The sequence below is a fragment of the Trachypithecus francoisi genome, unplaced genomic scaffold (genome assembly GCF_009764315.1).
Source record: "Trachypithecus francoisi isolate TF-2019V2 unplaced genomic scaffold, Tfra_2.0 Lachesis_group2, whole genome shotgun sequence".
Lineage (NCBI taxonomy): Eukaryota > Metazoa > Chordata > Mammalia > Primates > Cercopithecidae > Trachypithecus > Trachypithecus francoisi.
This window is the reverse complement of record NW_022681465.1, coordinates 55622869-55649908: the sequence shown is the minus strand read 5'-3', so window position 1 is coordinate 55649908 and position 27040 is coordinate 55622869. Positions and strand designations below refer to the sequence as shown.

At 36.5% G+C, this 27040-nt stretch overlaps 1 protein-coding gene across 4 annotated transcripts in view; it reads left to right on the top strand.

Annotated features, from left to right (window-relative positions):
• Positions 1-27040, top strand: part of MSH3 (mutS homolog 3) — a 235572-nt gene that overhangs the window by 108647 nt on the left and 99885 nt on the right. For all 4 annotated transcript variants that reach the window (XM_033179257.1, XM_033179256.1, XM_033179255.1 and 1 more), the window contains exons 13-17: positions 2096-2228; positions 8734-8921; positions 9642-9810; positions 16760-16824; positions 19822-19938. In XM_033179257.1, coding sequence (XP_033035148.1) covers positions 2096-2228; positions 8734-8921; positions 9642-9810; positions 16760-16824; positions 19822-19938 — 672 coding nt within the window. The remainder of the gene's footprint in view (positions 1-2095; positions 2229-8733; positions 8922-9641; positions 9811-16759; positions 16825-19821; positions 19939-27040) is intronic.

Here is a 27040-nt window from a genome sequence, read left to right as displayed (position 1 = left end):
CAAATGAGAAACCCTCCATGGCAGAGAGCTTGGAGTAACTAAGTCATTGAAAGAGATGCAGTCTGACTGGAACTTAGAGTAGGAGGAAGAGAGTGACATGTGATCTCCGGGGAGACCTGAGAGCCAAACAGGTATCAGTTGTCTTTTAGGACGATTAAAGATTCTGGATTTGAACCTAAGATTAATGGCAAGTCACGGATGAGTTTAAAGCGGAGGTGTGGCATGAACAGATTTGGGCTTTAGGAAAACCACTTGGGCTGCAGTGTGGAGAGTGAGTTGGAAAAAGGGACAGAAGTGGGGGGGAAAGTTAGGAGGCTGTTTCAATATGATTTTCACTTAGACTATAGTAGTGGCAGTAGAGGTGGAGGATGGTGGATAGATTACAGAGGCCACCCTGCTGAGATTGGAAGAGCCAGCCCGTGTGTGTACAAAGCTCTGTCTTGCTCTCCTGCATTGTACTATTGTACTAACAAATGGTCTTTCTGCATATAAGAGTATGAGCCAGAGAAAAATGGAACAAAAATGAGGCCTGAAGTTAGTATAGAAGCTCTGTATTATGAAAAGGCATGATCTCACAGGTAAGTTAAGGGTAATAAAGACAAAAACACTCAACTCATTTTAAAGTCCTCAGTTTGATTGTAATCTAGCCACGATCGTGATCTGAGATTTGCTCTTCATATTAGTGTGTATGATGTCAACAGAATTTTGAGAGACAGACATGTTTATTCAGTGGCCGATGCCTCCTTTCCCCCAAAACATCTTTCATCTACTTGCTTATTTATTCATTCATTCATTTACAAACACTTCAGATCCTTACTGAGGGCTTACTACTCACCAGACATGTTTACTTATCTTAGTTTTTAATACTACATATGGCCATTATTCCTAGTGTGGGCCTTTGATGTTTATAGGTACTTCATGGGCCACTTCTCATTGAGTCCGTCAGGTTTCAGTTTTAAGTTGACTCATCACTTAAGGTGTAGCCATTGGTAAAATCCTGCAATCCTGATCTCCTGTGGCCCATATCCTCTGCACTTTCTATTGCTACTCCCCAGTCTTTGGTCAGGGTCAGTATGTTTAATTCCATTTCATTCAAACAGTTGGTCAGTTCAGCCATCACCACCACCACTAAGTCGTCTTGTTGGTCATTGTTGAAGTATTATATTAGCCAAGGTAATGCAAGCTATCAGCAAACAAGTTCTCCATGTAAGTGGCTTAAATACATTAGAAGTTTATTTCTTGCTAATATAAGTTCAATTGGTAACAGATACGGGAATGGTGGATTTTCTGCTCCACTGTGGACTCAGGCTGATGGAGTCACCATGGGGCTCACAAGCTTTCCTAGCTGGCAAAGGGAGTTAGGTGAATGTGAAAGCTTATTCAGGAAGTTTTTGTGGGCCAGGGCTAGAGGTGGCTTACATCATTCCCACCCATGCTTCAGAACCCAGGTACATGGCCATACTTAACTACAGGCGAGACTGGGAAATGTAGTCTGTGTGTTTGCTTGGTGAGCCTGTCTTTGTCAAACCCAGCTAGTCAATGTCCTTGTACAATACCTGCTGTTTGATTCAGATATAGTAAGAGGCATGGAAGGACCAGATATATTATTGTAGGACTTTTTCCTTAGTTCAGCTAAAGACAGCGGGGTTGGGGGAGGGTGGTCCTCATCACAGAGCCATGTAAAATTAGGCTCACAGACAATTCGAGGAAGGAGAAAAATGGAATTTATTCGGCAAAGAGGATTAAAAAGGGAAACAGGACTCTCCACCAAGTCAGAACAAGAATCTTGCTAGTATGCTTCCCACCTCACAGACTGTAATCCCAGGTTCCACCCAGGAGGAGGAGGGGCCAGGCTCCTCCCTGCTGCCAAAAGCATGAACTTCTGTGTCTCCACCCCAGTGTACCCCCCTCCCAGTGCATATGCCCATTGGAGTTTTTTCAGGGCGCCCTTCCCACCTGACTGTCTCAATATGAAGGAGGAGTTTCCTTTGTGCCTAATAAGTGGCTGTGTCACAGTCCTGGACATTAGAGTGGGAAATGTCTACATTCTGAATTCCTAACATATCTGATCATTGCTATTACTCTTTTCTCACAGGGAAATAAATGCCCGGCTTGATGCTGTATCTGAAGTTCTCCATTCAGAATCTAGTGTGTTTGGTCAGATAGAAAATCATCTACATAAATTGCCCGACATAGAGAGAGGACTCTGTAGCATTTATCACAAAAAAGTAAGTGTGACAGAAATCTAATAAAGCTGACAGTGTTCTTCAGCTTGAGAACACCGTATATTAAAAGAAAACTTCTGAGAGCTCTATTATTATTTTATTTTGTAAAATCTTACAAATATAGCATGCGAGAGTAGCTGAATCCTCAGAAATTTTAATAGCACAAATCAGAGTTATTCCAATTTAACCATTGTAAAAAATAGTTTTCTCATGTACATTAACTACAGCCACATAGAGGCCCGTCTCTTATAATACAGGATATTCTCCTGTTTCATCCTGAAAGTATAGACTGTTATCAAAATAGGAAATTTATGTAGACTAGTTATTTTAGAAAAAAGATACCTTACTTCTTTTGATCTTAGAACAACTTATTATTTCTTAAACTAAGGAAAAATCTGCTAGTATAACATCTATAGTGGTAATTAGTATGAAAACAAGCTTGGATATTGAAGGTGAGTAAAGGATTATTTTGATTTTTATCACTTAAGCTTTATAGTTTGAGTCATAGCAAAAATGAGTCATTTTCCACTTTTAGGGAAATAATTTAGGTTATCTTCAAAATATGCCTAAAATTTAAAAAAATTATTAATATTTTTAAATGATAAAAAACACGATAAACTCTTTATGGGGTTTTACTTTTTGCAGAAGTCATTCACATACTTTATACTTTTTGTTCCTTGTCAAAACTTTATGACGTTGAGAAGTTACTATTTTTATTACGTTCTTACTAATAAGAAATTGTATCTAATGCTATGTGTGTGTGTGTGTGTGTGTGTGTATGTGTGTGTATATATATATAAAAAAAATGCTGCAACCACTTGAATTACTTTGACTCATATGATGATGCTGAGAGGTTTAATAACTTGCTAGTAACAGAATCTGTATTTAGACCCAGGATTCTTGACTGTGTTTTCATTGGCTGTGTCTTTTGGACACTATCATGTTTGATGTAGTTATCTTGACTGGCATTTTTTTTTTTCTGTTTGCCACTTTTCATAAGCAAATTTTGTTTTTCCTCCAAACGTAACTCCTTGCCAATGTAATAATTTTACTGTAAAACAGTTTTTATATGCCTAAATTTTTATTTTTTTAATTTTATTTTTGAGACAGAGTTTTATTCTCGTCACCCAGGCTGGAGTGCAATGGGGTGATCTCGGCTCACTACAACCTCCACTCCCAGGTTTAAGCGATTCTTCTGTCTCAGCCTCCTGAGTAGCTGGGATTACAGGCACCCGCCACTGTGCCCTGCTGGTTTTTGTATTTTTAGCAGAGACGAGGTTTCACCACATTGGCCAGGCTAGTCTCGAACTCCTGACCTCAGGTGATCCACCCACCTTGGCCTCCCAAAGTGCTGGGATTACAGGCATGAGCCACCGCACCCAGCTTATATGCCTAAATTTTAGTTGTGACCAAGTTTTCATTAGAGTTTCTATATTTTTCAGCCCCTTTTACCCCCACAGAATTTTACTAGAATGATAAGTACTGCTTCTAAGAATACTTGAGATGCCCAAGAGGACTTATGTAACTGTTTGACATGCTTCAGCTAAATTTGAAAACAATGCACAAGCCAGAATTGGAAATACTGATCCCCGGGTGAAAGAATGTATGAGTTGGTTATGGGGTCAAGGGAGCCTATTGTATCATTATTGGGTACACTATGTTGTTGTTTTGCTGGCAATAGCAGAAGCTGTGCTGATAGTTGCAAGTTTTATGGTAGATCTTTTTGAAGTTGCATAGTGGTTGCCAAACCATTTGTTGTTTTGTATCCTTGGCTCAGAGCCTGAAAATTGGTGCATATTAACCTTCTTTAAACAACGGCTCTCCGGGCACCTTGCCTTACTTGAAAGGATTCACTGACAGATGTCAGAGATTTTTGTTTTTCATAAGAGAAAACAGAAGCAAAGCTGAAAATCTTTCAATGACTACTCAAATGCACTAAGTCAAAGTGTCCGTGGCATCAAGATGGCAGCATCAGTTCATGGGGCTGTAATTTCTTTTCCACCTTCCTGCCTTTTTGTAAACTTTACTTTGATGTTTGTATTGCACAGGGTTTGTGTATTTATAAAAGTTTCAAAACTCTAGTAAAGTCAGAATCTAATTCATTTAAAAAGTGGCCAGTATGCAGTGCAAGAATGGCTTATTTTGGAATTTAAAAATATATTTTACTAAAGGAACTTAAAACTCACTTGGAAGCCATTCCTTGTTGCTGTTTTAGTGTTTGTTTGCACAAGAATGTGCCTAAAGATTTTTTTTTTTTTTTTTTTTTTTTTTTGAGACGGAGTCTTGCTCTGCCACCCAGGCTGGAGTGCAGTGGCCGGATCTCAGCTCACTGCAAGCTCCGCCTCCCGGGTTTACGCCATTCTCCTTCCTCAGCCTCCCCAGTAGCTGGGACTACAGGCGCCCGCCTCGTCGCCCGGCTAGTTTTTTGTATTTTTAAGTAGAGACAGGGTTTCACCGTATTAGCCAGGATGGTCTCGATCTCCTGACCTCGTGATCCGCCCGTCTCGGCCTCCCAAAGTGCTGGGATTACAGGCTTGAGCCACCGCGCCCGGCCGAATGTGCCTAAAGATTAGTTTGAAGGGTGAAGAGTAGAAATGATCTGGTAACAAACCAACTTCAGGAAAGCTGAATGTTTTAAACTAATGTTTTATAGATTAGTTGGCTGGCCCTACGAACACACCATCAAACATATGTCTATTCTTTATTATTAGATTACTCTACATAAGCTTCTATGTACACCACATAGTGAGTGATGTCCTGGGTACAGACTGTGCCAATTATGTGAAATTCATAAAACGAGAAGGAACACTGGATATTGTGGGAAGTGGTCAACACAGGCTGTACGGTTTTGTGGAAAGTGTCCTGGAATACGTACCAATAGGTGTTTTTATGTCGATAATGATAGAGGATCTCAAGTGAGCTGATTCTGGCATAAAATAAACATTTCTTCTTCTTCTTCTTCTTCTTTTTTTTTGAAACAAGATCTCACTGTAAGTAACCCAGGCTGGAATGCAGTGGTGTGACCACAGCTCACTACAGCTTCAGCCTCCAGCCTTCTGAGTAGCTAGGACAACAGGCATGTGCCGCCATGCCCAGCTAATTTTTTGTGTGTGTGTGTGTGTGTTTTTTGTAGAGACAAGATCTTGCCGTGTTACCCAGGCTGGTCTCCAACTCCTAGATTCAAGGATCCTCCCACCTCAGCCTCCCAGTGTGCTGGGATTACAGGCGTGAGCCACTGCTCCTAGCCTAAAATAAACATTTCTTTTGATGACAAAACATTAAATTCAAATCTTGTAAATAGTGCTAGTCACAGGAACCCATACTAACTTTGCTCAAGAACTGTTTTGTAAGAAAGTGTTAAGTAACTGCCGAGGTTGGTGAATACATTTAAAGGATAATCGCACTTAGCAAATGTTGAGGAGAGTGTTTTCAGAATTTTCTAGGTGAGAATCGTTTTTTACCCAGGCAGGAATAAGCCCAAAGCCCTATTTTCAGTGTTGCACTTAAGCTGGGGTCCTTTCCATCCTGTGTCCAGTGAGGCCCTGCCTCTGTACTTGTGGGTCTGTGCTCAAGCTCTCCCAGTGAGACAGCTGCTGCCAGAAGTAGGGCTGAATTCCTGGAGAGTGACTCCAGGAGCAGCCACTTACCCGTCCTCAGCTTTCTTGCAGCTTCTTTTGAGTTATTTTGCTTAAGAAACTTGAGAACAACCTGCTGCCTCTGGCTTTCAAGGTGATTGTAAAACACTACTGGTTTTCACCTTGCTTCTGTTGCTGACTTGACTTTACATTGTGTCTCAGCTTGGAAAATTAATCCTTTTCTTGGGATTACAATAATTACAAGAGGTTAATATTCAAAATTATATTGAAAATGTTTATGTTTAGTTCTTTACTTTTGTTAAAAGGTATCATTAATTGACTAGTGGCCAAAAAGCTTCTAGGTTTCACATTGATGTAAACAGTCCAGCTTCCTGTATGGGGTGGGGAGGGGGTCTTTCTGGAGAAAAGTTGCCTCATGATACACTTAGAAGTCAACATTTGCTCAGTTGGACCTTACTTCTTATTTTTTTTTGCATAATTTACTTCACCTTTGTGGTTAATAATTACGTTTTTGAATATGTTCTTAGCCTTAATCTATTTCATATATACTACTTATTATGTGCCTTATTACTTTAGCCTTAAATTGTTTTCTCAAGACAGTTCTTTTTAGACAACATTCTGTCAGTTTTATTTTCCTGAGCTGTCTTCTAGAGCCTTCTGACTTGATTCAGTATGGACTGGTTGTCCTCGTATCTGTTGTATAGTACCATCTTAAATTCCCTTTACTTCCCTTGAGTTGAATCTTTTATTTTCTATATTCCATGTCTTCCCCTTGGTTTATTTCTTCATTTTGGTGGAGTACATCCTCTAGAATCTTCCTGAGAAAGAATGTTGGAAGTAAATCTTTTGAAACATTCATGTCTGAAAGTGTTTTTTTTAAAAAAATTGTCGTTGTTACTACCTTCACATTTGATTGGTAGCTTGAATGGGTATAAAATTCTAGGTTTTAGATGACTTTACTATCTTTACTACCGCTTCTGTTGTATCTTTCATTTCTACTATTATACTTTAATTTCCAAGAATTTTTGTTTTCTTGTTCTCCAAACGTTTTTTCTTTTTAAAAGTAGCATCTTGTTTCATGGTTGTAGTATCTTCTATTTCATGGAAGATATTATTAATATTTTTAGAAGTTCCCTCGCAGGGCAGAATCCAAATTGGTATGCAAGTCTTTTTGGATTCTTGATGTAAATTGTGTCTCAGTTTTCCGTAAGGACAGTTTAAAATTCAGGTACCTTGAGTCTTTTAAGTCAATTACTATTTATCTGTTTACTTTATAGCTTCTAACATATTGTTGCTGTTGTCTTCTTTTCTAGTGTGGTTTTTTTCCTTTTTTTTTTTTTTTGAGACGGAGTCTTGCTCTGTTGCCCAGGCAGGAGTGCAGTGGTGCGATCTCAGCTCACTGCAACCTCCGCCTCCTGGGTTCAAGCGATTCTTCTACCTCAGCCACCTGAGTCACTGGGATCACAGGCAAGCACCACCACACCCGGCTAATTTTTGTATTTTTAGTAGAGATGGGGTTTCACCATGTTGGTCGGTCTGGTCTCGAGCTCCTGACCTTGTAATCCACTCACTTCAGCCTCCCAAAGTGCTGGGATTACAGGCGTGAGCCACTGTGCCTGGCTGGTTTTATGCCTTTTTAAACAATCTCTTAACTGTCGTTTGAAGATGGAAATTAGATGCACATGTGTTTAACCCACTCTGTTTACCAGAAGCCACGATGTAAAAATTATTCATGTTCATGTTAAAAAAAACTACAGTAGTATGCAAGGGTATACAATAAAGGGTAAAAAGTCTCCCTCTGCCACCTGTCCATACCTACTACCCAGAGGGTAACCAGAGTAAGTCACATGTGTTACCTCCTAAAATTTTTATTGATATTTAGATTTTTCTATTTATATAGAATAATGGATATCATTTAAAGAATCACAAAGAAAGTGTTACCATGTAAATACATAAAAATATATACATATATGGGCTATGTGGTATATGATATAAACATACTATATATATTCAATGTATGTTGAAATTATGGAGTTCTATACTGATACAAACATCTTAAATTTTTTTAGCTGTTTCATAATATTACATTGCATGAATTTTTCCTAGTAAGATCCCAATTGATGGATCTTTATTTCTTATTTATCTTTTTAAATTATAAGCAGTGCTACTATGAATATTCAGACACATGTTTTTCACTATTTGTTAGTCTATTTTAGATAAATTATTTAAAGTGATGCTTATTCAAAGGGTTATATGCACTTTTTTGTTATGAAGACATGCCAAGTTGTTTTTCAAAAAGGTTAGTCCTCTGCTAATTGTATATAAAAGTGTCTTTTTCTTTTTTTTAAATCCTGTTACATGGTTATTGTGAAACTTTTAAATATTTGACATTCTGATCAGTGAAAAATGCTATCCTGTATTTCTAATTTGCTTGTCTTTAGTTGTATATGAAGATAATCATGTACATACTGACTGTTCTCTTTCTATGAGCTGCATATTCAGTTTGTTTAGCCATTGTTCTTTGTATTATTCATCTTTTTCATGTCAATTTGTAAGAGCCTATTATGTTTGGGAGAATTTTGCCTTGTGTCTGTTATGTCTTACAGATATTATCCTTCACATTTTTTAGCTTGTTTAACCTATTTTTGCTATTTGGTTTATGTTATTTTAAAATGAAAAAATATTAAACAAGTATTGGCTTTGTTTTCCTTGGCTAAAATTATTTCCTTTATGCCTTTAAAATATTACATAGTTTTTAACCTCGTTTAGAAAATATCAGTGATATTTTATTTCAACTAACTAGTTAATAGAAAATTTAAACTTTCGTCAATTCTGATTCTAACTTTTAAAAGATCACTAAACTTCATTTTCATGTATCTTATGCTATTTTGTAAAAAAATTTCTATTTTCAGTGTTCTACCCAAGAGTTCTTCTTGATTGTCAAAACCTTATATCACCTAAAGTCAGAATTTCAAGCAATAATACCTGCTGTTAATTCCCACGTTCAGTCAGACTTGCTCCGCACCGTTATTTTAGAAATTCCTGAACTCCTCAGTCCAGTGGAGCATTACTTAAAGATACTCAATGAACAAGCTGCCAAGTAAGTACCAGACCCTGAATTCTTCTTTTTCAGCAGTCAGTATACTTCAGTGCATTTGCCATTTGATTTGTGGATTCTTAATCTTTACTAGAATGATAATAGAAGTTGAATGAGTACATATATAATTAGAAATGTGATTGGACCCTAAAAGTGTTACGTTACAGTTGGAATATTTGCTATCTAAAATTTGGGCAGTTTACCATCTAGAACAGATGTAATACTCCCCCAGGTATCAGATGATGGAAAGGTAAAACACAGGCAAGGCCAAGCAGTAGTAGATTATTAACCCCAAAATGAATGTCAGATATCTTGTACTCATTTCCTATATTTCCAGAGATGTCCTTATATTTAGAATCTGTAAAAGCAAAGTTATCCTTTAAAAGGTAGTTCTTTTATAATGTATTGCACAAAATGTTCTATATAAATGGAATAGGATTTGACATTTACATTTGTCTTTGTTTTCTACAAAGGCAAACAACAAATAATGTATCTCTTGGTTTAACCATGGGAATCATGAACTTAAAAAGTGAAAATGATATTAGGGTAATTTTGACCATCCTCAGAGAAGTTAAAAAACAAACCCATAAGTGCTTAGTGACAATTGGAACCTCATTTCCCTGACTTCCTGTGCTTCCCTCTTTCATCACACTATGAAAAATAAGTGATAACTGCTCTAATCAATAAACTTCGAATATGTATTTGCATTTTTTGATTTTTTAGAGTTGGGGATAAAACTGAATTATTTAAAGACCTTTCTGACTTCCCTTTAATAAAAAAGAGGAAGGATGAAATTCAAGGTGTTAGTGACAAGATCCGAATGCATTTGCAAGAAATACGAAAAATACTAAAAAATCCTTCTGCACAATATGTGACAGTATCAGGACAGGAGGTAATGTCAAACCTACTTTTATTTTCTATTAGTTTTCCTCTAGTAGAAAAGCTATTTTAAAATGTAAATAAAAATCAGAGGATAGGATATGTATTATCTCTTCAAATTTTCTGTTTTGTTCCTTGGAAATATGTTGTAATAACTTGTTTTGATAAGAATTATTATTATTATTATTATTTTTTGAGACGGAGTCTTGCTCTGCCGCCCAGGCTGGAGTGCAGTGGCCGGATCTCAGCTCACTGCAAGCTCCGCCTCCCAGGTTCACGCCATTCTCCTGCCTCAGCCTCCCGAGTAGCTGGGACTACAGGCGCCCGCCACGTCGCCCGGCTAGTTTTTTGTATTTTTAGTAGAGACGGGGTTTCATCATGTTAGCCAGGATGGTCTCGATCTCCTGACCTCGTGATCCGCCCGTCTCGGCCTCCCAAAGTGCTGGGATTACAGGCTTGAGCCACCGCGCCCGGCAAGAATTATTTTAATGATGGTGTTTTATTAGTGTCTTGTGAAAGTAATGCAACTTAATGTTATATGTGTATTAGCGTTATCTGTTGAAATTATATTATAGAAAATCTCGATTATTATGAATAGCAACTTATAGAATTCATTTGTTCTAAATCCAGGAAAGAGAAGTTAGTCTTTGATCCCTGCCTTACAGATGATGAAATAATACAGAGTTGGCCACCTGTGTTGATTGGCTCATGTAGTGATTAAACGGTGGGCCTTCCTCCTAAAGTTAAGAGTATAGCTGCTAAAAAAACAAATCTAGAGTGAAAAACTACACTTAGTGAGTCTTCCATAAAATTATGGTACTGTTTAGAATATGTTTCTTGGGGTGTGTACTTCTGTTTAAAGTTTGATAGTAGTGTCTGAATGAGAACCAGAAAAGGAAGAAGTATGCCTTTTAAATATGGTTGTACTTTTCAGTCCTATTCTGAGTCTTGAGGCATGCTACTCCTATATCTTATGTTTAATAAAATATGAAGATTCAAACAGAGGGAGTTTGAGAAATTCTGTTTTATTAAAATACCAAATTAGGAAACTTATGGATAACTTCTATACAGTGAGCATTTTATTCAGGATTTTTAAAAAATAGATATTTTTCTGGTGGGGAAGAACTTAATTTCAAATCAAAATTTTTAACATTTACATTGCTTTGTGTGTTTTGGCAAAAGATTGCTGATTGCATAGTTATTTGAAATAAGCTGTACATTAATACAGAATATTCATTAAAATGTTTGTCTTGTGTTATTTCATAGATTTACCCATTAAGTCAACCTGTCTTCTGAACTACAGTTATTAAGATATTATACTCAGCAGACATTCACAATGCTACATGGAGCTCTATATAATAGAAAAATGATTTGACAATATTTATACTTAAGTTTATTGTCTGAACAGACAAATACCAAATATTTCATTGTAATTCTTGTTTTTACTATGCAGTCATGACCTTGCAAAGTGAAAATTGGCTTAAAGGCCACCATTCTGGCTATTGGTTTAAAATCAGATGATGAACATTGCTTTAGTTACTTTAATAAAAGATATGTAGTAGAAAAGTGGCTGCCTGGTGTTACAGTGGAGAAAGCTAAGTGTAAGTGCCAGTTCTACCATTTACATGCTATATGACCATGGAAGAGTTACCTCTGTTATAAGACTATTGTGGAAACCAATTAAGTTAAAATACATGAAAGTGCTTTTTAATCATAAAGTGCTATGCTTATACTACTCATATAATAACAATAATAGTAATAGAGTTACCATTTATCAAGTACTTGTTAAAGTCTAGAACAGTGGTAGGTGCCTACATGTATTATTTAATTCTTGTAACAACGCCAAAAAGGGTAGGTCATTCTAGTTTTGTTGGAAAGAAAACAGGTTTGGAGTAGTTAGATAATTTACCCAAGGTCAGAAGCACAAATCCAGCCCAATTCTGCCAGACTCTTGTCTTTCTATTATGTTAATATCAGTATTTCATTCCATTTATTAATTCCAAATATTAACACAAAGGATTCTCAACACTATGGATTTTATCTGACAAAATCTGGACATTTTTAGAGCTCATAGTATTCAAAATAAAATTTAAGTCTTGGAAAGACGGTCCTGGATTCATTTGGTAGTTTTTGAGTAAAAATGAAAGAAAATTATCAGGAATTCATAAGAGATAGTAGACTGGTTATTCATTATGAGTGTGGCATTGAGGTTTAAGAAAAAGTACAGCATGGAGATCAACTAATTGTATTAAAAAATATTAGAAAAGAAGATCAGTTATGTTTTGTCTTTACTAGGTTAAGTTGATGAATTTGAGGAACAAAGTTTCTTCGTTATTAATAGTAGGATGGATTATTGTTGGTTTTTAATAATCTTCTCTAGGATTTTAGTAGAACGTTAACACAAAATTACTTTCATAAAACCTTTTGAAAATTAATGATTTCATTCATTGGAACACCAAAGGAATTCTAAATATTCAAACTTGTTTTCATCAAATTCTGTTTTAAAAAAGACTATAGTGGCTCACACCTATAATCCCAACACTTTGGGAGGCCAAGGCAGAAGGATTGCTTGAGCTCTGGAGTTTGAGACCTGCTTGGGCAACATAATGAGACACCATCTCTAAATATAAAAATAAAATTAGCCAGGCATAGTGGAATGTATGTATAGTCCCTGCTACTCGGGAGACTAAGGTAGAGAATCTCTTGAGCCTGACAGGCTGAAGTTGCTGTGACCCGTGATCATGCCACTATACTCTACCCTGGGCAACAGAGTGAAACCCTGTCAAAAAAAAAAAAAGACTAACGGTATTCTCAAATTATTTAAAGGTACTTAAAAGACTAGGAAGAGACTCCATCAAATATGATTATCTCTGAGAAGTGAGGGAGGCAGGGTGGAAAACCCTTATTTTACATTTATTGGTGCTTCTTTATACCTTTCTGTTCTGACATTTTATTTCTATACATACAGCTTTTGTAATAACCTTAAAAGACCCATTATAGCAGCCCAGTGTGATCCATGTGATGGTATGTGGATCTTGTTATTTTTACCAAAATTAGATAAATGTGCCGGTCTGTTAATCCAGTGTTATTTTGACAACATTCATTTTTCACCTCTGTTCCCAGCTTTTATATACTCATTAGAATAATAAAACCTTATTGTATGATGCCTTATTGTCTCTGACTATGTAAGTATTGGCTTAGAAGAAATTAATGAAAGCAGAAACTTTATATTTTTATATAATAATGTACATACATTATTATGTAATGTATGTATGTATGTATCTATGAAAGTATGTATGTATGTAATGAAAGCAGAAGTTTACATAGTTTACTGCTTCTGTTACAGTCTCTATCATATTTTATGAATATAGACCAATTATCTCTTAACCTTGAATCAAATATGGAATGGAAATGGGGAAATATTTACATTGGGGGCAGTACTGATAAGTATTATTATTACTAAGGGAAAAAGAAAAATATTGGAAAAAAATCTTTAGAAAGAGTTTTATTAATTGACAGCATGCAGCATATCCAAATATCTGTTTACTATGTTTAAAATGTGGAAAATAATCTGTTAAATCTGAGTACTTTTTACTTAGATTTAAAATATGGTAAAAAATGCTTAAATTATTAAGAGAATGACAAGTGGGGAGTGGAGGAATGGGTTAAGTGTGGTGCTGGAGAAAACAGCAGTTTCTGGAGTGAGTAAGAATTTCGGCAAACCTAGTGATGTTGCCAGCCTGGTGATACCACAGGCTGTATAGATTGAGTAACAATATCTGGCGTTTAACTAAGACAGAATTGGGTCCCAGGAGAAGAATATGAGAGATTGCTATAATGAATCAAGGCAGACTGCTCACATCAACGACCTAAGAAACAAAGTCAGGAACTGTAAAGCAGGAAAAGTTGCTATGAGAGCTTTCTAAGATTACTGGAATGTACGCTATTTTTCTATGTTAGTTTTCTTTTCTTTAGTAATAAAATTCTTAAACCAAAGGCCTACCTGTTCATTCTTAGAATGTTAAAAAAAAAAAAGAATAGCTAGAGAAAAAATTTTGTATCTCATCATCGCTGTAGAAGAGAAGAAAAGCTAGCAGATGACCAATCTGAGGAGGAACGAACCCAGGCCGAAATTCCGAGGACTGCTGAGTGAGGAAAAGGGACACTCAGGATCAGTCCAAGGACCAGCCCCTGTCTGAGGACGTTAACTTGTGCCTTCCTGACTCCTGCTGTTTTCCCACCTGCATTGGCACTGTATTGGCTCTGTATATGGTGGCCCGCTGTAGCAATTGTGGTCCTAGAGTAGAACTTTTGATACTTACAGATTGAATAGTTGTGGTCCAAACTGTTCCCAAGGTGCTCCTTGTTCAAAATGTCCGTCATCCCTTAGGCGGTAACTCCTGTGGAGCTCTGTTAGTCATTATGCATCTGGATGTGTCCTTCCCAAATATCAGTGATCCAATCAGTCTGTTCCTGAATTTTGCTGTTTGCCTTTAGCAGAGCGCTTTCCAGAATTATTTTATAAAAAGGCCAACATCTCTTTTGGTAGAACACTTTAAAATAGCAGAATTATTTAGCACAGTTTAAAAGTGGTTTTATGTTTCCCATTAATGATTTTTTTTGTGGTTTTTCAAAAGTTACTTTTTGTAGCCAAAGGAGGCTTTTTAGACTCTTGACTCTTAACTATTTAAGTGGGTGTAGCAGATTTGAAACTGTATTAATTCTCTGTACATGAGGGCATCACTAGTTCAAAACATTTTTCTAAGGGAAATTAGCCACTAATTCTTAATATAATTAAAGTAAAAACTACAGTATTTCTATTAATGGGAAAAATAAACTCAAGAACCATGTTGATACTGTTATTAATATGAACATTATAAATACCTGAAGTTATGTGCATATAATAAAACTGATAAATGTGAAAAAGTTCTCATAGCTCCCTCAAAATTACAACCACACAGCTTCTGGGGTTCCATTACACTCAAAATGGGTTTTTAGAAATTTATTTAAATGAATCATTGAATTGTTTTTTTTGTTTTTGTTTTTTATTGAGACAGAGTCTTGCTTTGTCGCCCAGGCTGGAGCGCAGTGGTGCGATCTCAGCTCACTGCAACCTCCACCTCCTGGGCTCAAGTGATTCTCCTGCCTCAGCTTCCTGAGTAGCTGGGATTACAAGTGCCTGCCACCAGGCCTGGCTAATTTTTGTATTATTATTAGTAGAGATGGGGTTTCACCATATTGGCCAGGCTGGTCTTGAACTCCTGACCTCAGGTAATCCGTCCGCCTCAGCCTCCCAAAGTGCTGGGATTACAGGTGTGAGCCATCGCATCCAGCCTGAATTTGATTGTAATGATACAGGAATGCAAGCACACTGAGAAGAAGTAATATATAACTAAGGCTAGAAATGAATGGTTTGATAGAACTTCACTTGCTTCCTGGCTGATGAGAACTTTATTTACAGAGCACAGGTGGATCTATAAAGATATTATGAATGTAAATTAAAATGATAATGAGATATTATCTCACCCCAGTCAAAATGACTTTTATCCAAAAGACAGGCAATAACAAAAGTTGATGAGGATGTGGAGAAAAGGGAACTCTCGTACACTGTTGGTGGGAATGTAAATTATAGTACCACCATCACTATGGAGAACAGTTTGGAGGTCCCTCAAAAAAAAAAAAAAAAAAAAATAGAGCTACCATATGATCCAGCAATCCCACTGCTAGGTATATACCCAAAAGAAAGGAAATTAGTATATTAAAGAGATATCTGCACTGCCGTGTTTATTGCAGCACTATTCACAATAGCTAAGATTTGGAAACAAATTAAGTGTCCATCAACAGACGAACGGGTAAAGAAACTGTAGTATGTATTCACAATGGAGTACTATTGAGCCATAAAAAAGAATGAGATCCTGTCATTTGCAACAACATGGGTGGATTATGGAGGTCATTAGGTTAAGGGAAATATGCCAGGTGCAAAAAGACAAACTTGGCATGTTCTCACTTAACTTGTGGGAGCTAAACATTAAAACAATTGAACTCATGGAGATACAGAATAGAATGATGGTTACCAGAAACTGGTAGTGGTAGTGGAAGTGGGGAGGATGAGGGGATGGTTAATGGATAAAAAAGAAACAGGAAGGATGAATAAAACCTAATATTGGTAACAACACGGTAATTATAATCAATAATTTAATTGTACATTTAAAAATAACTAAAAGAGTATAATTGGATTATTTGTAGCACAAAAGATAAATGCTTGAGGTGATGGATACCCCATTTACCCTGATGTGATTATTATGCATTGCATGCCTGTATCAAACTATCTCATGTAACCAATGAATATATACAACTACCATGTACCCACCAAAATAAGAAAAAGATATTATGGTTCATATAAGTGAAAACTTAAAGAAAACTCTCATATGGAAAGAAATACTTTCTTCTCTTTATAGTTAGGGAAGTCAGTGCTTTCCTGTGAAGATACTTCTAGAGGATTTCGGTTCCTTGGGTAAAAACTATCTAAAAATCTTCTCTGTTCAGAATAGGGGAGGATCATAGCTCAGACCAGTGTAACATCTACTAATTGAATATTTTAAAATCTTATATGCTTAGAAATTCAATCTTTTATGAGTAATAGAATTCTTAAGTCAGTATTAATAAATGAAAGAGATGGTTAATGAAAAAGCCATCATTCAGAGTATATGTATAACAATATTAGAAACATGAAAGCCCAAGTATTACAAATGTTTTACACAACACAAATTGTACTTTGTCCCAAGTATTGAACCCTTAATAATATTTGTCTGTATTGACATATATACAGTCTGAAAAACAATACTGGACTTATTTTGAGTGTTTAACAATATATAATAATTTGTGATACCACAATTTGGGGAAAGCTTTAAAATATATAATGATTACTCATCTAAATATCTGTTTATTTGTATTTGTTTTAGTTTATGATCGAAATAAAGAACTCTGCTGTATCTTGTATACCAACTGATTGGGTAAAGGTTGGAAGGTAGGTTTAAAATACATTTTTTTCTTACAATGAATTATAATGACATCTGTATATCTATGTGCTACTTGGCTCATAGTAGCCACGTTCTTGAAATTACAAGCAGTTCTTTTTCTTTTTATTTTTTCTTATGGAACTTTTTTTTTTTTTTTTTTTTTTTTTGCAGGCGGAGATATAGTCTTGCTCTGTTGCCCAGGCTGTAGTGTAGTGGTATAATCTCAGCTCACTGCAACCTCCACCTCCCTGATTCAAGGGATTCTTGTGCCTCAGCCTCCCAAGTAGCTGGGACCACAGGCATGCACTACCACCCCTGGCTACTTTTTGTATTTTTAGTAGAGACGGGGTTTCACCCTGTTGGCCAGACTGGTCTCAGACTCCTGACCTCAGGTGATTCATCCACCTCAGCCTCCCAAAGTGCTGGGATTACAGGCGTGAGCCACTGTGCCCTGCCCTTTCTTAAGGAACTTTTAACCAAGGAGATTATTATTTTTAACTCTTTATCATTGATTTTAAAACATTTTTCAAAAGGGTATCTTATTTTTACACATTTGTTTTCTTATTTTGTAAATTACTGTTTTATTCTTATAGCACAGGGTACACATGGAAGAAAAGTTGAGGAACCTTCAGTTGTAAGATTAATTTAGTTGCTTTTACTTCATGATGAATGCTATGCCTGACATTTCTTAAAAGAAGCTGCAATTTCATTTTCTACCTCACCGAACTCCACATTTCTTTACTCTTAATGCCTTCCTTGGCACATAATTATTGTAATTCTTTACATCTTTTTTTTATAACCCAGATCGTGAATTGATGAAAATAAATTAATCAAAAACAAATTTAGAGAACCACAATAGGACTCTGCCTTTTCTCCTTGGTTAGACATTAATCTCCAAGAGAGGACTCATTTGAAGACAGGTATTAGGGAAGTATATACAGCTGTGAGTAGTATCCTTTGTGGAATATTTATTAGTACTGTCATCAGTAAGTTGCACAAACATAAGATGAAAATGGTACATTTGCCTAAGATGATAGAAGAGGGGCCAGTAACTGGTAATAGTGTACAGGCATTCTGTTTTAAGGATAAAGGGAAATTTTGACATAATGTGTGACTGATTAATTTATTACACATATAATATACATATATACAAAAATATAATGATACATATACATATATATATATATATATATATATTTTTTTTTTTTTTTTAAGACGGAGTCTCTTTTTGTCATCCAGGCTGAAGTGTAGTGACGCGATCTCAGCCTATTGCAACCTCCGCCTCACGGGTTCAAGTGGTTCTCCTGCCTCAGCCTTCCAAGTAGCTGGGATTACAGGCACCTGCCACCAGCGCTGGCTAATTTTTTTTGTATTTTAGTAGACATGGGGTTTCACCAGGGGTGGGCCAGGCTGGTCTCGAACTCAAGTGATTCATCTGCCTTGGCCTCCCAGTAATTTATTATTTTAACTTAAAAAGAAAATGTTTATTATCCATTACCACATCATCAGATGCTGAAGGCACAGGCGTGGATTTCTTTCGTTCTAATACCATCTTTTTTTTTAAATGCTGCCAGAAGCTGTACTTTAGATTTGAGTATTGTTGATTCTAGGAGATGTTGTTTTCTCTTTTTGCAGACATTCTTTCCTTTATCTGCTTTTGTCCTGTATCACAGCTAATGAATGAAATATGCATTATGAAGAGAAATTACCAAAAACCATGTTAGTCTGTCTACTACAACAATAACCGAAATATCTCACTAAATGAGTTTTTCCAGAAGATAAAGTTTTTCCTTTGATAAATATGTTGGCATAGAAGTCTAGATGATACAATTTTAAAGCAACAAGCAAGGCATAAAATCAGTGACACCATCTTTCAAATGTTCAGTAATGTAAATTGAATCAACAGATAAGATAGTTTGGGAAAGGCTCATTGCAATTTATCTGTTGGGCCATAGGGTTTTGACAGAGATGGGTTAGAACATCAGGAGTCAGATATTGAATGCAAAAGGTCCACCCCTAATCCAGCAACTTGGCAAGTTAAAATGCAGCAGTGTATTACAAGAGTTGGGGAGCAAACAAAGACCAGACGCCTTGACCTTTTTTTCTTGAAGACTTATCATAATGACAGCATTAACAGCAATGGCAACCACCACCACCACCACAGAACAACTAATTTTGGTTGAATACTTATTGGCGCTCTCCTAAGTGTTATCTGTTTGATCCTGTCAACAGTAACTATGAGGTAGATATTATTATCCCCGTTTCATAGATGAGGAAAGTGATATTTAGAGAAGGTCTATTTCATTTGCCCCAAATCGCATAGTTAGTAAGTAAGTAGCAGGACCAGAGCCTCGACCTGGCTTCTCTGACTGGGGACCCATGGCATCCCCTGTTGTGCTCTAGCTGCTGAACGGAGAGCAGAGATGATACTTAAGCCCAGATGGGGAGCATGTGGTATTTCTTCCCATCCAGAGCCACTGTGAATCTGTACAGATCACAGTATCCTGAAGATCTCTTTCTTAATTGCCTCCTGAATTAATGCATTGCTATTCTTTGTAATGCTTTTTATTTTTTTTTCTCTGAAATACTTCAGTCATACAGAAAAGCCCATAAAACAATAATATAACCTTCACCAGTGTATCTACCTCCTAGCTTTATCACACTTTCTTTTACCATATTTGCTTCTGATCTTTTTTAAAGAGCATTTTCACTTAGTATAATTTAAAGAAAAAAGCTTTTTGCCTATGAAATAAAAGTTTTAAACTCTGACTTTGCCATATGGGTATAATTTGAAATGCATTTTAAAAGGCTTCCTGAGCAAAGTCATGTTCTTTGGAGTCAGTAGAGTTCAGGACCATAATTAAAGAATGTTCTTCTATTTACAGCTGTTTATTTTCAAGGTTCATCAGAGAATAATAAATAACTATTTTTATTTTCTAAAGTGATGGCATTTCAGGTTTTTTACTAACCTTGATTTCCTATTTATGTTTTTTCCTGTCTTCTAGCACAAAAGCTGTGAGCCGGTTTCACTCTCCTTTTGTTGTAGAAAATTACAGACATCTGAATCAGCTCCGGGAGCAGCTAGTCCTTGACTGCAGTGCTGAATGGCTTGATTTTCTAGAGTGAGTTTACAGTGAAAAATGTAATCTGACTTTTTGCTATGAGAGACAGACTGGAAAAATCTTTCCATCAAAAAGAAAATGGAGGTTACAGCTTGTGACCCACCATAAAATAGTTGAGTACATGTGTTGTCTGATTTTATTTCTTTTTTTTTTTGAGACTGAGTCTTGCTCTGTCACCTAGGCTGGAGTGCCGTGGCACGATCTCAGCTCACTGCATCCTCCACCTCTCAGGTTCAAGCAATTCTCCGTGCCTCAGCATCCTGAGTAGCTGGGATTACAGGCACCCACTGCTACACCCAGATAATTTTTGTATTTTTAGTAGAGACGTGGTTTCGCCATGTTGGCCAGGCTGATGTTGTACTCCTGACCTCAAGTAATCTGCCTACCTCGGCCTCCCAAAGTGCTGGGATTACAGGCTTGAGCCACTGCACCCAGCCCGAAAGAAATTTTTAAAATCTACTGAAAGTTAAGATGACCACCTATACACCCTTCACCTAGGTTCATCACATGTTAGCATTTGCCACATTTGCTTTTTATCTCTCGTATTTTTTTCCTGAAACATTTGGAAGTAAGTTTTAGACATCATAACACTTTACTCCTGAATACTTAAACCTGCATCTTTAAAAATAAGGACATTCTACTATGTAATCTTAACACCATTATTACATCTAAAAAAATTAACATTAATTTGTGAATATATTTGAATTTCTTGAATTTTTCCAATGTTGCCCTCCCTTTAGATTTTAAAATGAAAGATGTAATCAACTTTTACATGTTGCATTTGGTAATTATGTTTCTTTAGTCTATCTGAACCTAGAATTGTCTGCCATCTTTTTTGTTTTTTTACCATGGTATTTTTTGAAGACTCCTTACCATTGTCTCAAAGAATGCCTCACATTCTGGATTTATTGATAGTCATATATTTATATTGTCAGTTTTAAGTCATGGTGTGCTGGCGAATGGTTAATAGCCAGCTCTTTGGAAGGGCAGTCATGTTTGTAGAGTTTGCTGGTTTCTGAAGTGTAAACCCTCCCACCAGGGCTGATATGAAGCTACCACTGGACTGGAGTTGGGAAGAGATGTGCACAGTTGATTTTCATGAGTCCATAGGAGCCAGCTCTAGGCCACCACTGGTCTGAGTACTTTATATATAAACTCATTATTGTTCATGTGACTCCTGTAAGGCTAAATATCATACCCAACTTACAAATGAATAAAGTGAGATTCAGAAATAAGAAGTTAATCTTCTAAGGGTAAGGGTTGGAGCCCAGATTCAGCCCCAGCCATCCGGCAGCCAGGTATGTGGCCTTTGCCAGCCTGCCTATGGTGAGCCCGCAGGCATCAGTCTAAATACATCTCTGTTAGTCTCTTACTTTAAAACTGTAAACAGGCCAGGCGCAGTGGCTCACAACTGTAATCCCAGCACTTTGGGAGGCCGAGGTGGGTGGATCACTTGAGGCCAAGAATTCAAGACCAGCCTGGCTAACATGGTGAAACCCTGTCTCTACTAAAAATACAAAAATTAGCTGGGTGTGGTGGCAGGTACCTGTAATCCCACCTGACTCAGTAACCTAATGCAAGAGAATCACTTGAACCGGGGAGGCAGAGGTTGCAGTGAGCCAAGATTGCGCCTCTGCACTCCAGCCTGGGCAACAGAGCATGACTCTGTCTCAAATAAATAAATACAACCTTAAACAGTAAAAATTCAGTGATGTCCTTCAGGGAGCTTTATTGTATTTCAAGTAATCAACCTGAAATGAAATGAAAAAAACAAAAAACAAAGAAGATATGTGAGAAATTTTACAAGGAAGTAAGTTGGTACCAATCTTTTTGCCCTGAGGAGTCTTGAATTATAGGACCAGGAAGAGATTCCAATTTACTTAAATCTTTTGAGACTATCTTGACTCAGAATCTTGAATGTAGGGATGGAAATTTTGTCTATTCAGTTTCTTTTCTATTTCACTTTCAATTTTCTATTTTAAGGGTTTTCAGAGCCTTTGAGTCTTTCAGTTCTCCTGGCTTTTTCCTTAGTATTACCACTGAGAATGTGAAAACTGAACTAAAATTACACCTTTCAGTCTTCAAGGACTCACATTCTAGAAGGGTCCTGGGATTTGATGAGGTAATTTCCTGTTCACTCTATTCAGACCATACATAATTTCATAGATCTGGCTTCTAGTCTCTGTCATTATTCCAGACAAATTTTGTCTGGAATTTGTCTCTGTCATTATTCAGTACTCCCAGGCTAATTATCTTGGTGTTATTCTTGATTCATTATTCAGTACTCCCAGGCTAATTATCTTGGTGTTATTCTTGATTCTTTCTTCCCTTTGGTCCCTTTGTCTGTTATCAAGTTCTTTTTTTTTTGGGTCTCACTCTGCCACCCAGGCTGGAGTACAGTGGTACAATCATGACTAATTGCAACCTCTACCTCCCCAGCTCAAGCAGTCCTCCCACCTCAGCCCCCTAGTAACTGGTATCACAGGCATGCACCACCACACCTGGCGAATTTTTAAGTGTTTTTGTAGAGACAGGGTTTCTGTATGTTCCCCAGCATAATCTTGAACTCCTGGGCTCAAGTGATTCGCCTGCCTCGGCCTCCCAAAGTGCTGAGATTATAGGTGCCAGCCACCATGCCCAACCTGTTATCAAATTTCTGATTGTCTTTTTCCACCTTCGAGATGTTTCTTTGATTTGTCCCTTTTTATGTTGTCTTCTAACAGCCCATTATTACCTCAAACCATTCTTACTGTATCAGCCTTCTGACTGGGCCTTCTACTAGGTTGACCCAGGAGTTTTTATTATATTATCCCTACGCTATAATTGAGATTGCAAAGAGTGAGCTAACAGTAAATATAACATCACAGAAGCATATGATACTCTTAATTACTAAGTGAAGAAAATGATGTAAAAAAGTAAAAGTATGATACAATTTTATATGTGTATATTCACATAATGCACAGCATACATATTCTATATTTTAAAGATTATATATTCTTCTTGTATTACTAATATGCTTATTGGCCAAGTGTATATCTTTGGAGAAATATCTATTCCTATATACATGTGAACATATATGTGTATGTGTATATATATATAGACTCAAAACATTAACTGATTATTTCTGGATGATGAGGTTACTGGTGATTTTAATTTCTTTCCTTTGCAAATGCAGTTGGCTCTTGATATCTGTGGGTTCTGCATCCATGGATTTAACCAACTGCAGATTGAAAATATTCGAGGAATGAAAAGGATGGTAGCATCTATACTGAACACATACAGGCTTTTTTTTCCGCTTGTCATTATTTCTGAAACAGTACAATGTAACTGCTATTTATTTATAGCAGTTACATTGTATTATGTATTGTGAGTAATCTAGAGATGATTTAAAACCTATAGGAGGTTGTACATAGGTTATATACAACTACTTTGCCATTTTATGTAAGGAATTTGAGCATATTGGATTTTAGCATCTGCAGGGGGGTCCTAGAACCAGTCTCCTATGGATACCAAGGGATGACTGAGCACAATTTCAGAGGTACCTATAATGTACCTATATTACTTTCAGAATAAGAAAAATGCATTGAAGTTTTTATCCAAAAAGAGGAATATTGGCTGAAATTTAGCTAGAGCATTTTGCAGCTAGAGCCCCCACTTGAGAGCAGCATTGATTGTTATGTACACTATTTATTGAGGTGCCAGATGGTGTGACTGTGATATCATTAAAAAAGTGATTAACCTCAGTGAACCTGACATCAGAGGATTGAATACCAGCATTACAAATGTATTTGTCACTTACTGAGGTACTAACTGTCGTGTATTAGTCATATTACTTTTGATCAAAATGTTGCCAGAAATTAAGGCTGTAGACACTGCTGTGGAGTAAATCCTCCCATGAAACATGTCTCTCTTTTTTTTGTTCTAGAAGATGGACTGTGTATATTCAGTAATCTTCTCAATTGCAAATTATTTAAAAGTTGAATTATAATATATAATAAAAATTGTAGAAATTCATTTGCAAATAAAATATTTTCAATTTTTATTAACTTCAGATATCATTGAGCAACACTTGATGGTAAACTTCTGTAGTCATCATAACACCATAACAGCTTTAGAACCCAAGTGTCTTCATCTGCTTCTTATGGATTCAGCAATATCTTTTGGCCAGAGGTTAAATTATAGTGCCTTGACTTCATCCTTAAGTTGGTTGGTAGCATAGTGATAAAATTGCTTGTTGTTATGCTATAAACCCAGTCTATCAGATTGTTATCTGCATTGACCCTTTTTCAGCTTACCATTTTTCTAAGTATGGATAATCTCCCTGAAGTTGGGCAAAGTATATCAAATGAACAAAGACCAAGAAGTCAAGGCTTCTTTAAGAGTTATGATGATGTTATAGGTTTTTGATAGTTTTTCATTGTATTCATGTCTTATTTATACCATTGACATCAGAAGGAACGTTGTTGTTCATATCAAAATAATTACTTTATCCCTCCCTGCTTTTTTGTTGTTGTAACTGAAATGGGACCCACTAAGAGCTGCGTTAACTCATTTTCATCTTAAACATTAGATCATCAGAGACAGCTACCTTCAAGCCAAGCTGCTGAGTAGTAGCAAATTAGGGTCTTGAGGACCTGGGCAGGATCTGAGAAGGAGGGCAAGAGTGAGAAAAAAAACTGACCATTTGTTACTGCTAAAGCTTTGATGCTCATGTCCCAAGAGGCAAGGGCAGAAACAGCAAATGTGGCTGCTTTCTGGCAAAAGAGAGGGTGCCTAGATAGGAGGACCGAATGGGTCAGTAATTAGAACAAGGACAGCATACGCCACAGTACAAGAGGGCAGTGAGTGGTCAGATCTAAAGTCAGAGCCGTGGCCAGGTGCAGTGGCTTATGCCTGTAATCCCGGCACTTTGGGAGGCTGAGACAGGTGGACTGCTTGAGGCCAGGAGTTCAAGACTAGCCTGGCCAACATGGGGAAACCCCGTCTCTACTAAAAGTACAAAAATTTGCTGGGCGTGGTGGTGCACGCCTATAATCCCAGCTACTCTGGAGGCTGAGGCAGGAGAATTGCTGGAATCTGGGAGGTGGAGGTTACAGTGAGCTGAGATCGTGCCGCTACACCCCAGCCTGGGTGAAAGAGCGAAATTGCTACGTCTCAAAAAAAAAAAAGGAAAAAAGGAAAGAAAAAATAAAGTCGAAGCCAGAGCAGGAATAACAAGGCAAAGTCAGTGAGCAGCCACTCTGGGTTTAGGGTGACTCTTAACTCTAAACACCCAGGACAGTTAGGTCAATGCAACACGTGGCATCTTCAAAACTAAGGAGCATTTTATTTTATTTTATTATTTTTTAAATTATTTTTAAATGTTTGTGGGTATATAGTAGGTGTATATATTTATGGGGTACATGAGATACTTTGATACAGGCATGCAATGTGGAATAAGCATATCACGGAGAATGGGGTATCCATCCCCTCAAGCAGTTATCCTTAGAGTTACAAACAATCCAATTACACTCCTTAAGCCATTCCAAAATATACAATTAAGTTATTGACTATAGTCGTCCTATTGTGCTATCAAATAGTAGGTCTTATTCATTCTTTCTATTTTTTTTGGATCCCTTAGCCATCCCCACTTCCCTCCACATTTTAAAGTGGTGACTGAGGGCTGCCTGTCTGATGCCAGGGGCCTGTCCCTTTTCTGTTTGGGGTTTTGCACAGATTCTAACATGTTGGGAATCATATTATTTGTTTTGATGAACTTTAATTCAGTGAGAAATAGATAAGTTGTATTCATTATGTTCTGTCTAGTCAGCAAATAAGTATATAGTACACTGAATATATTTTTCAGTTCACAAAAAAACACAGAAATAAAGCTGGATAGTTAAAATGTTCCTAGTATCTGGAAAAAGTCATTTATGTACAATACCTTATTCTAATACTAGAAAAATGAGAAGTTACAGTTTTAAAAAGTCATAATGATTATATAGGAATAGTCCATCACTCTAGTAGTGTAATCTGGATATCTTTTTCAAGCTAGGAAGCACTCTAGAAACCTTTGGATTTCAGTACTAAACAGACTGTCTCAACATTTCTGAAACTCACACTACAATAGAGAAATGTTTTTTAAGAGAGGCATTTATTGTTTGTTTGTCGTTTTTTTTCTCATTTTTGGATCATCTTTAAAAGGTCGTACAGAATATCTGAGCTACACTATTTTTTAAATGTAGAAAGTAGGCACCTTATTTCTATTTTATTTCTATGTATGCACAAAAATAAGGAAAGATGCTAGTAGGAGTCTGTAAAACTGCACTGTGAGGTAGGGTGATAGGAGGAGCTCAGTTTGAGTCTAGGCTCAATTGCTTTAGGCTAACTGCTTTTTCTCTCTGAACTTCATTTGTAAAACTTAGGTAATGACCTATCTTTATGGTTGTTATAAAGAAAAAACATGTAGTGGCTTCTTCATAGTCTTTGATTAGTAAATGTTTGTTTTCCTTTCAGCTTTCCTTTTGGACCTATTTATAGTTAGTTAATTACATTTTCTCATTTTCCAATCTTTGAAGAATTTGTGACTTATCACCACCTACTTAAAGTTTTTTTTTTAATCTAACAATCTCTTAATCTCTCTTGGAGGCAGAGTAGTTAGTATAACGATTTAAGCTCAGCTATATGTTTCCTGTTACTTAAAAAGATACTTTATACCGGTCATTCTTAAAAATTAAGTTTTGGGTCATTTTTGTAGTTTAATTATCTATACTTCACACATCCACAATTGATCACTACATACAGATGTCCACAATTTATACGACACTACACACATTGACATAAAAGACTATGATATGAGATAATGGGATAATTTAAGAAAAAAGAAAAAAGTATTCATGTATGTTTTCCAAATAAGTTTTTCAATAAAAGCCATTTAGGCTTTTACATCAATAGGTATTATAGTTTTTAAGTAGCCAAAGACTTGAGGCAATGACCATAATCTTTTAAAAAACAAATCTAAAATTTAGTTTTTATATGCATTAATAAGATAACTGAAGATAAGTGAGAAAAGTGCCTTTTCCCCTTGTCTTCAATAAATATTTATTACAGTGTTTATTTTATG